This window comes from Mobula hypostoma, chromosome 5 (genome assembly GCF_963921235.1).
Source record: "Mobula hypostoma chromosome 5, sMobHyp1.1, whole genome shotgun sequence".
Lineage (NCBI taxonomy): Eukaryota > Metazoa > Chordata > Chondrichthyes > Myliobatiformes > Myliobatidae > Mobula > Mobula hypostoma.
Window position 1 is genome coordinate 197,890,291 of NC_086101.1, and position 12,114 is coordinate 197,902,404.

At 42.9% G+C, this 12,114-nt stretch overlaps 1 protein-coding gene across 4 annotated transcripts in view; it reads right to left on the bottom strand.

Annotated features, from left to right (window-relative positions):
- LOC134347278 (nipped-B-like protein) overlaps positions 1-12,114 on the bottom strand; it is a 518,044-nt gene that overhangs the window by 260,662 nt on the left and 245,268 nt on the right. For all 4 annotated transcript variants that reach the window (XM_063049674.1, XM_063049675.1, XM_063049673.1 and 1 more), the window contains one exon: positions 4,411-4,482. In XM_063049674.1, the coding sequence (XP_062905744.1) occupies positions 4,411-4,482 (72 nt within the window). The remainder of the gene's footprint in view (positions 1-4,410; positions 4,483-12,114) is intronic.

A 12,114-nucleotide genomic window follows, 5' to 3' on the forward strand; every position in this document is an offset into this window, starting at 1 on the left:
ACAAATGCATTGGAATTCCTTGAAGAAATAACAAACAGAATAGACAAAGGAGAATCAGTGGATGTTGGGTACTTGGAGGTTCAGAAGGCCTTTGACAAGGTGCCACATGTGAGGGTGCCTAGCAAGTTAATAAACTGATGGTATACTAGGAAAGATGCTTTAATTGATAGAGCACTGACTAATTGGCAGAAGGCAAACAGTGGGAATAACGGGAGGCTTTTCTGGATAGCTGCTGTTAACAATAGTGTACCACAGGGGTCTGTGCTGGGACTAGTACTTTTTACATATCTGTCAATAATTTGGACAATGGAATTGATGGCTTTGTGACAAGTTTGCATATAATATGAAGATTGGAGGGGCAGGTAATGTTGAGGAAGCAGAGACTACAGAAGGACTTAGAACGGACAAAGTGACAGATGGAATAGTGTCGGGAAAAGGAGAAAAGCGCTTGTGGTACGTCGAATACCGGGTGAATGAATAGTCCTTGGAGTACTGCAAGTCTGTGTCTTTGCAGTTGCTTTGTTGCATGCTTGAGTGCTTGGTAGTAGGCACCAATGCTTCTTTTGCTGGTGGGAGAGGGGGGGGCTGTTGCTTTGCTGCTGCTCATGTGCGGGGGGAGGGGGCTTTGGTGTTCTAACATTTAACTGTCATTCATTCTTTGGGGCACTCTGTTTTCGTGGACGGTTATGAAGAAAAAGCGTTTCAGAATGTATATTGTATACATTTCTCTGACATTAAATGTACCTTTGAAACCTTTGAAAAGTTTGGTCATGCACTTGGGTAGAAGAAAGAAAAGCATAGACTATTTTCTAATTGGAAATTAGACTATTTTCTAATTCAAAAAACTGAGGTACAGAGGGACTTGGGAATCCTTGTGCAAAAATCTCTAATGGTTAATTTGCAGGTTGAGTCGGTGCTGAGGAATGCCAATGCAATGTTAGGAATTCTTTCAAGAAGATTGAAATATGAAAGAAAGGATGTAATATTAAGACTTCATAAGGCACTGGTGAGGCATCACGGAATATTCTGAGCAGTTTTGAGTCCCTATCTAAGAAACAACGTGCTGACAATGGACAGTGTACAAAGGTCCGAGATTGAAAGGCTTATCATATGAGGAGTGTTTGATGGCTCTGGGCCTGTATTCACTGGAATTTAGAAGAATGAGGGGAGAATCTCATTGAAACTTATCAAAATGTTGAAAGACCTTAACAGAGTAGATGGGTAGAAGATGCTTCCTATGGTGTGAGAGTCTAAGATGAGAGGACACAGCCTCAGAAGAGAGGATCATCCATATAGAATGAAAATGAGGAATTTACTTAGCCAGAAAGTGGTGAATCTGTGGAATTTGTTGTCACAGGCAGCTGTGGTGGCCAAGTCACTGGGTATATTTAAGGCAGAGGTTGATAAGTTCTTGATTAGTCAGGGCATAAAGGGATGCGTGGAGAAGGCAGGAGATTGGGGCTGAGAGGGAAGTGGATCAGCCATAATCAAATGGTGGAGCAGACTCAAATGGCTTTATTCTGCTCCTGTATCTCATGGTCTTCTCTACTCACGTCACATTTTCAGGGAACTTTTGGCGAGGCCTCAGAGACGAGACTTATGAGCATTTGGAGAAGCATAGTCAGCTTTGTGGCAGTGTGTCATGCCTCATGAGCCTGAGTGACATTTTTGAGGAAGTGACAAAACAACTTATTGAAGTTAGAGCAGTGGATGTGTCATATATAGATTTTAGTAAAACATTGCAACACAAAATGCTGGAGGAACTCAGCAGGCCAGGCAGTATCCATGGAAAAGCGGGCCAAAACCCTTCTCCAGTGCCGCCAAAGGTTATCGCCCTGAAACGTCGACTGCACTCTTTTCCATAGATGCTGCCTGGCCTGCTGAGTTCCTCCAGCATTTTGTGTGTGTTGCTCAGATTTCCAGCATCTGCAGATTTTCTCTTGAATATGATTAGTAAAACATTGACAAGGTTCCCATGGTAGGCTCATCTAGAAAGTCAAGAGGCATTGGATTCATGGAAATTGGGCTGCATGGATTCAGAACTGGATTGCCCATAAGTTAGAGTAGAGTATTCCGCCGAGAGGTCAAGGAGCAGTGGTGGTCTGCAGGGATCTGTTCTGGGACCCTTTCTCTTTTTATAAATAACTTGGATGTGGAAGTGGAAGGGTGAGTTAGTAAGGTGCAGATGACATGACAGCTTGTGGTACAACATACACAAAATGCTGGAGGAACTCAACAGGTCAGGCAACATTTGGCCTGAATCAACAGAGACAAGGAGTAATGGCAGATCTGTGGAATTCATTGCCACAGATGGCTGCACAGTCCAAGACATTAGGTATATTTAAAACAGAGGTTGATAGCTTTTGATTAAAAAGGGCATCAAAGGTTATGGGAAGAATGGGGCTGAAAGGGATAATAAATCAGCCATTATAGAATACGGGAGCAGACTTAATGGGCCGAATGGCTTAACTCTGCTCCTGTGCCTTATGGAAAGTCAACATTCCAGGACAAGGCCCTTCATCAGGTGTTCTGGATAGTGTAGAAGGTTGTCATCGGTTACAACTGTACATTGATAGGATGCAGAAATGGGCAGATAAGTGGCAGACTGAGTTTAAGCTGGAGATGTGTGAGCTTCTCAAGAGTCGTGAGGTAATGTTGTAACTCTACAAAACTCTGGTTAGGCCATATCATGTTCAGTTCTGGTCATGTCATTATACGAAGGATGTGAAAGCTTTAGAGAGGGTGCAGAGGATGTGCCTGAATTAAGGATCATGACTTATGAGTGAAGATTGAGATAGGTAGAGCTTTTCTCTTTGGCATGAAGGAGGATGACAGGTGATTCGATAGAGGTGTATAAGGTGATAAGATGCACAGAGTGCGGAGCAAGGGCCTTTTTCCCAAGGCAGAAAGGCCAATACGAGGGGCATATTTAAGATGATTGGTGAAAAGCATAGGGGGCATGTAAGAGGCAGTTTCTTTATATATAGATTAAATCAAAATGCAAGGATATGTGGGAGGGAAGAGTTAGATTGACCTTGGAGTAGGTTAAAAGGTCAGTACAACATCATGGGCTAAGAGCTTTTCCACGTTCTAAGTAACTGAATATCCAAGGCCTCCTGTTCTACACACTCTCCAAGGCCCTGTCATTTACTCTGAATGACCATACCAAAATATAACAAACCATACTTGCCTGAAATTAAATTCACCTGCCATTTCCGAGGCCCACTTTACTAATTGATCTAAATCGTGTTGTAACCTTAAACAGCCTTCTTTTTGGTTCACTGTATCAGCGGTCCCCAACCACTGGGCCGCAGACCGGTACCGGGCTGCAAAGCATGTGCTACCGGACCGTGAGGAAACGATATGAGTCAGCTGCACCTTTCCTCATTCCCCGTCACACACTGGTGAACTTGAACATAGAGTTGCCAGCTGTCCCATATTTGACGGGACATCCCGTATATTGGGCTAAATTGGTTTGTCCCATATTTCCCCCACTAAGGTAGAGCATTCCTATGAAACCTTTCGTGCCGAAATGGCGTAAAGGGACGAAGCAATTACCATTAATTTATATGGGAAAAATTTTGGAGCATTCCCAGACCCAAAAAATAGCCTAACAAATCATACCAAATAACACATAAAACCTAAAATAAATAACACTAACATATAGTAAAAGCAGGAATGATATGATAAATACACAACCTATATAAAGTAGAAATAATGTATGTACAGTATAGTCGGGAAGATGAAGGCAAAACCAATTTGTAGGGGGAAAAAAATCGGCACGTACGTGTATGTGCATATTACATGCGCACACAGGTGCCCTCACAAGGCTTCATGGTCATGGTAGTCTTTCCTGGAGTAAAGTGTCCCCGGATTTGTAAAAGACATGTTGAGGTGAGTTTAACCCTACTTGAACACCCCCCCCCCCCGGCCGGTCCGCAAGAATATTGTCAATATTAAAACGGTCCGCGGAGCAAAAAAAGGTTGGGGACCCCTGCAATATATGACCAATTTTGGTACCTTACTAACCATGCCACTTACACCCTCAGACATATTGTTAATTATATATTAAATAACAATGGACTCAGCTATACTAGATTAACCCCAATGTCGACTGTACTTATTTACATAGATGCTGCCTGGCCCGCTGAGTTCCATTTTGTGTGTGTTATTTAGCTTTAAAGATAAGGTTGTTCAGAGAAGATCATTCTCATTGAAATTTATTATTTGTAATGAAGCATTTTACAAATCTATCTAACCCAAATTTCTAATGGAACGCCTGACAGTAGAGTCAAGCCCTCACTGATTTCACGCCATAACTCAGCAGGTGAACAGCCCACTAGATTGATATACTGTTAAAGCCCATGGCATTCAATCTAAAGTATAAAGTACCTGGGACAGAAGATTTACCTTCAGGAGTAAGTTTTGGTTCATATGCTTTCCTCTTCCTTATTTTTTCTCTTTTTCTCATCTTCCTGGCAACTGCAAATGAAAATTATAAAATTGAATAACTTCTACCATTGGTAAGCCCAAGCAGCTGGAATTAGGCTGTTATAATCAAGGCCGCTGCATGAAATAGAAAAGGTATTGAATGAAAATAATGCATTAGTTAGGACTGGATGTTGAAGCATATGCAAAAAAATAGCCAAAAGCATAATGTATACAACCGCTCCATACCCAAGACACAAATACTAACCAGAAGTGTATAGCATCACAAGTAACATGACAAGGTATGAAATAAAGACAAATGCCTAATCCCATCAACCTACATCCAAGTGTATAGCCCTCCATACACTTCCCATCAAAGTAACTTGTTGTGTCTGTGCAACTACATATCAATTAAGATAAAAGCATACCTGCGGGATATGGCAAAGTGTATACACATTGCAGAGAGAGAATTGAATTGAATTGACTTTATTACTTACATCCTTCATATACATGAGAAGTAAAAATCATTACGCTTAGTCTCCTTCTAAATGTGCAATGTGCAATTTAAATCACATGTACAACAGGATCATATAACACAAAAATACAGTTGGCGTCAACATGAGTTAATCAGTCTGATGGACAGGTAGATGAAGCTGTCCTGGAGCCTTTTGGTCCCGGCTTTTATGCTGCGGTAATATTTTCCATATGGTAGCAGCTGGAACAGTTTGTGACTGGGGTGACTCGGTTCCCCAATGATCCTTTGGGCCCTTTTTACACACCTGTCTTTGTAAATGTCCTGCATAGCAGAAAGTTCACATCTACAGATGTGCTGGGCTGTCCACACCACTCTCAGCAGAGTCCTGAGATTGAGGGAAGTACAGTTCCCATACCAGGCAGTGATGCAGCCAGTCAGGATGCTCTCAATTGTGCCCCTTTAGAAAGTTCTTAGGATTTGGTGAGAGTGAGAGTGTGAGAGTGCATGAGCGAGACAGCAAGAGAGTATGTGAGAGCGCGACAGCGCGTGTGAGAGGGAGAGAAAAAAATAACATGCATGCATAGACAATAGATCAATACGTAGTGCTGAGGGGAGTCATTGCTCTGAAAGAAATAGATCCATACATTACACTTCCTTTTACTTCCTTTCCTTTAATGCAACACATGACTATATTTACAAAACATACAATTTCCCTTTCATAAACCATATTCAAATAAACCTGCTTTCACAATAACCGTCCATAGCTCATTTCACAGTTCTAAAGATTCAGTCTTTTGGGTGGCGCTCTGTTTCTTTCTGGACAGTGCCTCTTGACCTGTGGAAATGTATCAGCATTGGCAGGTATCTTGTCAAAGACAATGTTCTCGTCGCACCTTTGGACCTGTGGAGTTGCCATTTGTTGCTGTGTGGTGAGGAGCTGACTTCAAATGTCTGATCCCATTTTTCTTCTTTTGAACTGCTATGACACGTATTGTGGTCCATTGTCACTTACAATTTGTTCTGGTAAGCCATTTCTGGTGAAGATAGTCCTCAGGAGACAGTCTTTGCGGAGATGGTTGACTTTATTGGTATGACCTCCGGCCACTTCAAATGAGCATCCACAGCAATCAGAAACATAGAGTCTATGAATGGCCCAGCAAAGTCAATATGTACTCTTTACCATGGTGACAACGGCCACTCCCATGTGTGTAACAATGCCCGGTGAGGGGAGGGGGTGCATTTTGAAATTTTTGGCATCCTGAACAGCTTTTAGCCAAGCCTTCAATCTGTTTATCTATTCCCGGCCACCAACTTAGATCCATGCGAGACTCTTCATCTTGACTGCACTGGGTGTGCTTCATGGAAATTTTCTAACACTCTGGTGCACAGTTTAGAGGGAAACTCAACACGAGATCCACACATCAGCATTCTCTGACATACTGACTGTTGGTCTCTTCTCACTGAGAATTCTGGAAACATAGGGTTACCATGAGCTGGCCATCCTTCACGCCTTCAAGTTTACCAATACCCTTCTCAAACACCTTTTCATTAGCATTAAGCAGCTGTGCCAGTCTCTGGTTAGTGCTACCATTTGGGCTGCAATTGCCAATCTAGTCAGATTTTTCTCAACCACACACTTCCAAAAAGTGCTGGCCCTCCACTTTTCAATACATAAAAGTTCCAGCTGCTATGCTTGGCCTCCATGTCACATTCAGAATCAGAATCAGGTTCATTATTACTGACATGTGTTGTGAAATTTGTTAACTTAGCAGCAGTAGTTCAATGCAATACATAATACAGAAGAAAAAATAATACATCAATTAATCAATTACAGTATATGTATATTCAATAGATTAAAAATCAAGAAAACAGAATATGTATTAAAAAAGTGAGGTAGTGTCCAGAGATTGAATGTCCATTTAGGAATCGGATGGCAGAGGGGAAGAAGCTGTTCCTGATTCACTGAGTGTGTACATTCAGGCTTCTGTACCTCCTACCTGATGGTAACAGTGAGAAAAGGGCATGCCCTGGATGCTGGAGGTCCTAATAATGGACGCTGCCTTTCTGAAACACCGTTCCTTGAAGATGTCCTGGGTACTTTGTAGTCTAGTACCCAAGATGGAGCCGACTAAATTTACAACCCTCTGCAGCTTCTTTCGGTCCTGTGCTACCCCTCCCGCCCCCCATACCAGACAGTGATGCACATTCACTAAGTTTTCCTTTGGGAGACACTTCTTCACCAGTGTAGGTCTTCAACATCACCAAGATCTTCTCCAATGCTACCTTAGAAAACAGTCTGATGTAGTCAGCCTGAGATTATACACAAAGCTGATCCTCTAATCTAACTCCATTTTCAGTTTTACACCAGACACATCTGTTGTGATCTATATGATTTTGTGATCTTCTTCAGTAATGCTATGCAGTTCGAGGCATGACAGCTCACCTTTGTCAGACTTTGCATTGTCTGTTTCACATTAAGTCACTTTATGCCTCTGCTTAAGTTTTGCATTTGAAACTTTTCACTTGTGGTTTTCTCTCTTTGGTTGTGCTTTTTTTCTGCCTTGCACACACTGTCTGTGACTTTGTCTAAAAAACTTTCTGCAAACATTTTCTTTGAATCAACAGTCATTTGCATCACGGGTAGGATTTGCCACATTGATAACATGTTTGGCTTTTTGCACCATTCAGGGATATTTTGTGCATTTCACACTCTAGCCTCTCTTTCTGTAGTTCTGCTGCATCCTTTGCTGCAGTCTCCAATGATATTGCAATGGCCAATGCCTGTTCTAACATTAGGTCTTTTTTTGACTGTAGGCTCTTCTGAGAGCTTTAACTATACATACCACATACAAGCCTGTCCCTTAAAGCACCAGAAAGTCCATCTGTAAAGTACTGCGAAAGTTTGAACAGTTCTGCAATGTATTCAGAAATGCTTTCATCCTTTAACTGATCTGTATTGTTAAGACTAAATCTTCCAGCTATTACCAGCAGTTTAGGTCTCAAGTGATTTTGTAAAATTGTCACAATTTCATCAAACTTCTTGCTTGCTGGTTTTCAGGGGTTACTAGGTTGCATAAGAGACTGTATATCCTAGGACCCAATAAGCTAAGAACCGTGGGGGCTTTCTTTGGTTCCTCCATGTTGTTCATGTTACAATACAGTTCCAGCCTCTCCCAGCCTTCATTACTGCTATCAAAGTTGTCAACTTTACCGACTGAAACCACTTTAAATTTGTTAGTTGTATCTTTCACTGTGTACTATGCAGGCAGTTACACATGCATCCCTTTGTTAGCATCCGGGCCTGTCTTTGCACTGTCTTTAACTCTCACTGTCTCATCCCACAACTGTCGTTGCAACTGATGATATTCTCTGACATTCAAGTTCGTACTGTCACCAATTTGTTGTGACTAAGCAACTACACATCAATTAAAATAAAAGCACACACACAGGAGATAGCTTTCACTGATAGTGAGATGGAGAAAACAATGCACATGTATAGAAAACAGATCAATACATTGTCTTGAGGGGAGTCAATGCTCTAAAAGAAACAGATTACACTCACCAAATAACCCTTAAATGTTGAAATCGAACCCACCATTTCTACTGGCAGCTCGTTCCACAAACTCACCACCCTGAGGGAAGTTTTATCCCACCATGTTCCCCTTGAACTTTCACTTTTCACCCTTAATCCATGACCTCTAGTTCTAATATAACCTTATCCAATCTTAGTGGAAAAAAGCCTACTTGCATTTACCCTGTCTAGACCCTTCACAATTTTACATAGAAACATTGAAAACCTACTGCAGAATACAGGCCCTTCGGCCCACAAAGTTGTGCAAAATGTCCCTACCTTAGAAATTACTAGGCTTACCTATAGCACTCTATTTTTCTCAGCTCCATGTACCTATCCAAAAGAGTCTTAAAACAGGGGTCCCCAACCTTTCTTGCACCGCGAACCGGTTTAATATTGACAATATTCTTGAGGACTGGCCGACTGGTTGGGGGGGGGGGATGGGAGGGGGACACAGTGGTCTCCAACCACCGGGCCACAAAGTATGTGCTACTGGGCTGCAAAGATACAATATGAGTCAGCTGCACCTTTCCTCATTCCCTGTCACGCCCACTGTTGAACTTGAACGCACGCAAGGTCATCAGTCAGTCATTAACCTACAACTACTTGATGAGTAAAAAACAAACGTCGTTTGAGAGTTTCTTTGGAAGAGGTGGTAGGGGACATAAAAGGCCTGACGACGATGATAACACAGAGACAGCTGAGGCCGAGACTGCAAAATAAAAGAAAGCTTCCTTCAACAGAAAATACGAAGAGTTGTACATAAAATATGGCTTTATTGCGATCAGTGATTCGCACGCTCCAAGCTCCATGTGTGATATGTGGAGACAAGCTGTCTAATGAGGCAATGAAGGTCTAATGAGGCAATGAAGGCCTCAAAACTGCTTCGGCACCTTGAGTCCGAGAACCCTGCACTTAAAGACAAACCTGTTTTTTTTGAGTGAAAAACACATGAGCAAGCGGGACAGAAGCAAGTGCTGAGAGCCACCACTTCCACAAATGCTGCTGCGTCGTACTTAGTGGCTAGCCGTATTGCTAAGGATAAGAAGCCTTTCACTGTTGGTGAAGAATTGATTCTGCCTGCTGCCAAGGACATGTGCCGTGAACTGTTGGGAGAAGCTGCAGCTAACAAGATGGCACAGGTTTCTCTTTCAGCTACCACAGTTTCAAGGAGAATCGCTGACATAGCGGAGGATATCGAAGCACAGCTGTTGGAATGGCTTAACGAGTCACCATGGTATGCTATCCAGGTCGACGAGTCTACCGATGTCGACAACAAGGCAATACTGCTGGTTTATATGCGATATATATTTCAAAACGATGTGCACGAGGATATGTTGTGTGCACTACTGCTGCTAACTAACACAACTGGGGCAGAACTATTCAAGTCTTTGAATGACTACATGTCAGGCAACCTGGTCTGGTCATTCTGTGTTGGAATATGCACAGTTGGGGCTGCAGCTATGACTGGACGGCTGTCTGGTTTCACTACCCGAGTCAAAGAGGTTGCTCCTGAATGCCAGTCTACACACTGTGTCATACACAGGGAAATGTGGGTTAGCCGAAAAATGTCACCTGATCTTAACAGCGTATTGAGTCATGTTGTTGAAGTTATCAATCACATCAAAGCAAAAGCCCTTAATCACGTCTGTTTGAGCAGCTTTGTGAGCAAATGGATGCAGGAGCACAAACGCCTTCTCTTACACACTGAAGTCAGGTGGCTATCAAGGAGGAGAGCCCTGGCCGGGGTTTTTGAGTTAAGAGAGCAGCTACAGAGATTTCTTTCAGGAAAAAAGTCACTACTGGCAGCACACTTCAGTGACGAGGAGTGGATAGCAAAACTCACTTATCTGTGTGACATCTTCAACCTGCTCAATGAACTCAGTTTGTCACTTCAGGGGAGAATGACAACTGTCTTCAAGTTGGCAGATAAAGTGTCTGCTTTCAAAGCCAAACTGGAACTGGCGAGTGGACAGGGGCGTATTTGATATGCTCCCAACATTAGCTGGGATTTTGGCAGACACTGAGGCTGCACCGTCTTTCTCACAGCTGGTGCGCGGTCACCTATCTTCACTGTCGACAGAATTCGGCGTTACTTCCCAACTGCAAATGACCCAAGACGTGCAAAGGAATGGGTCTGTGACCCATTTGTGAATGTCCCCGGCGAATCATCCATGTCTGCGCGGGAGGAAGATCAAATCCTCAAACTTGCAAGTGGGCTGAAAATTATGTTTGACATAACATCTCTGCCGGCATTCTGGATCAAAGTCAAGGCTGAATATCCTGACATAGCCACGAAAGCACTGAAACCGTTGCTTCCATTTCCAACAAATCTCTGCGAAGCAGGGTCTTCTACAATGAATGCAACAAAAACTAAATTGCAGTATAGACTGGACATAAGGAACCCCCTTCGAGCATTGCTGTCTCCCATCACCCCTCGATGGGACCGTCTTGTTGCAGGGAAACAAGCCCAGATTCAGCGACATTGGTGTGTTGCAATCATTTTATTATGTTCATACGAGGAAAATATGCACTGTGTGTTTAATATCCAAATGATACTTAAAATGTTATGATGCTATTGACTTATAAGTGACTTATAATTGACTTATCACTATATTCATGCAAGGAAAATATGCGCTGTTTAATATTAAATTCATTAGATTAACCCTTTTAGAAACGAAATTAAGTGTATTAGCCACTTATAAGTGACTTATCACCTATATTCCGGCCGTGAAACCCTACTGTATCCGCTTCCACTACCGTTCCCAGCAGCCCATTCTGCGCACTCACCACTCTCTGAGTAAAAAACTTACCCCTGACATCTCCTCTGTACCTACTCCCCAGCACCTTAAATCTGTGCCCTCTTGTGGCAACCATTTCAGCCCTGGGAAAAAGCCTCTGACTATCTACACGATCAATGCCTCTCATCATCTTATACACTTCTGTCAGGTCACCTCTCATCCTCTGTTGCTCCAAGGAGAAAAGGTGGAGTTCACTCAACCTATTCTCATAAGGCATGCTCCCCAATCCAGGCAACATTCTTGCAATTCTCTTTTGCACCCTTCCTATGGCTTCCACATCCTTCCTGCAATGAGGCGACCAGGGTCCTATATAGCTGAAAACATTACCCCTCGGTTCCTAAGTTCAATTCCACGATTGATGAAGGCCAATACACCATACGCCTTCTTAACCACAGAGTCAACCTGCGCAGCTGCTTTGAGCATCCTATGGACTCGTACCCCAAGATCCCTCTGATCCTCCACACTGCCAAGAGTCTTACCATTAATACTATAATCTGCCATATTTGACCTACCAAAATGAACCACTTCACACTTATCTGGGTTGAACGCCATCTGCCACTTCTCAGCCCAGTTTTGCATCCTATCAATGTCCCGCTGTAACCTCTGACAACAACACCTCCAACCTTTGAGTCATCAGTGGACTTACTAACCCATCCCTCCACTTCCTCATCCAGGTCATTTATTAAAAATCCCGAAGAGTAAGGGTTCCAGAACAGATCCCTGAGGCACTCCACTGGAGACCAACTCCATGCAGAATATGACCCATTTGCAACAACCCTTTGCCTTTTGTGGGCAAGCCAGTTCTGGATCCACAAAGCAATGTCCCCTTGGATCCCATG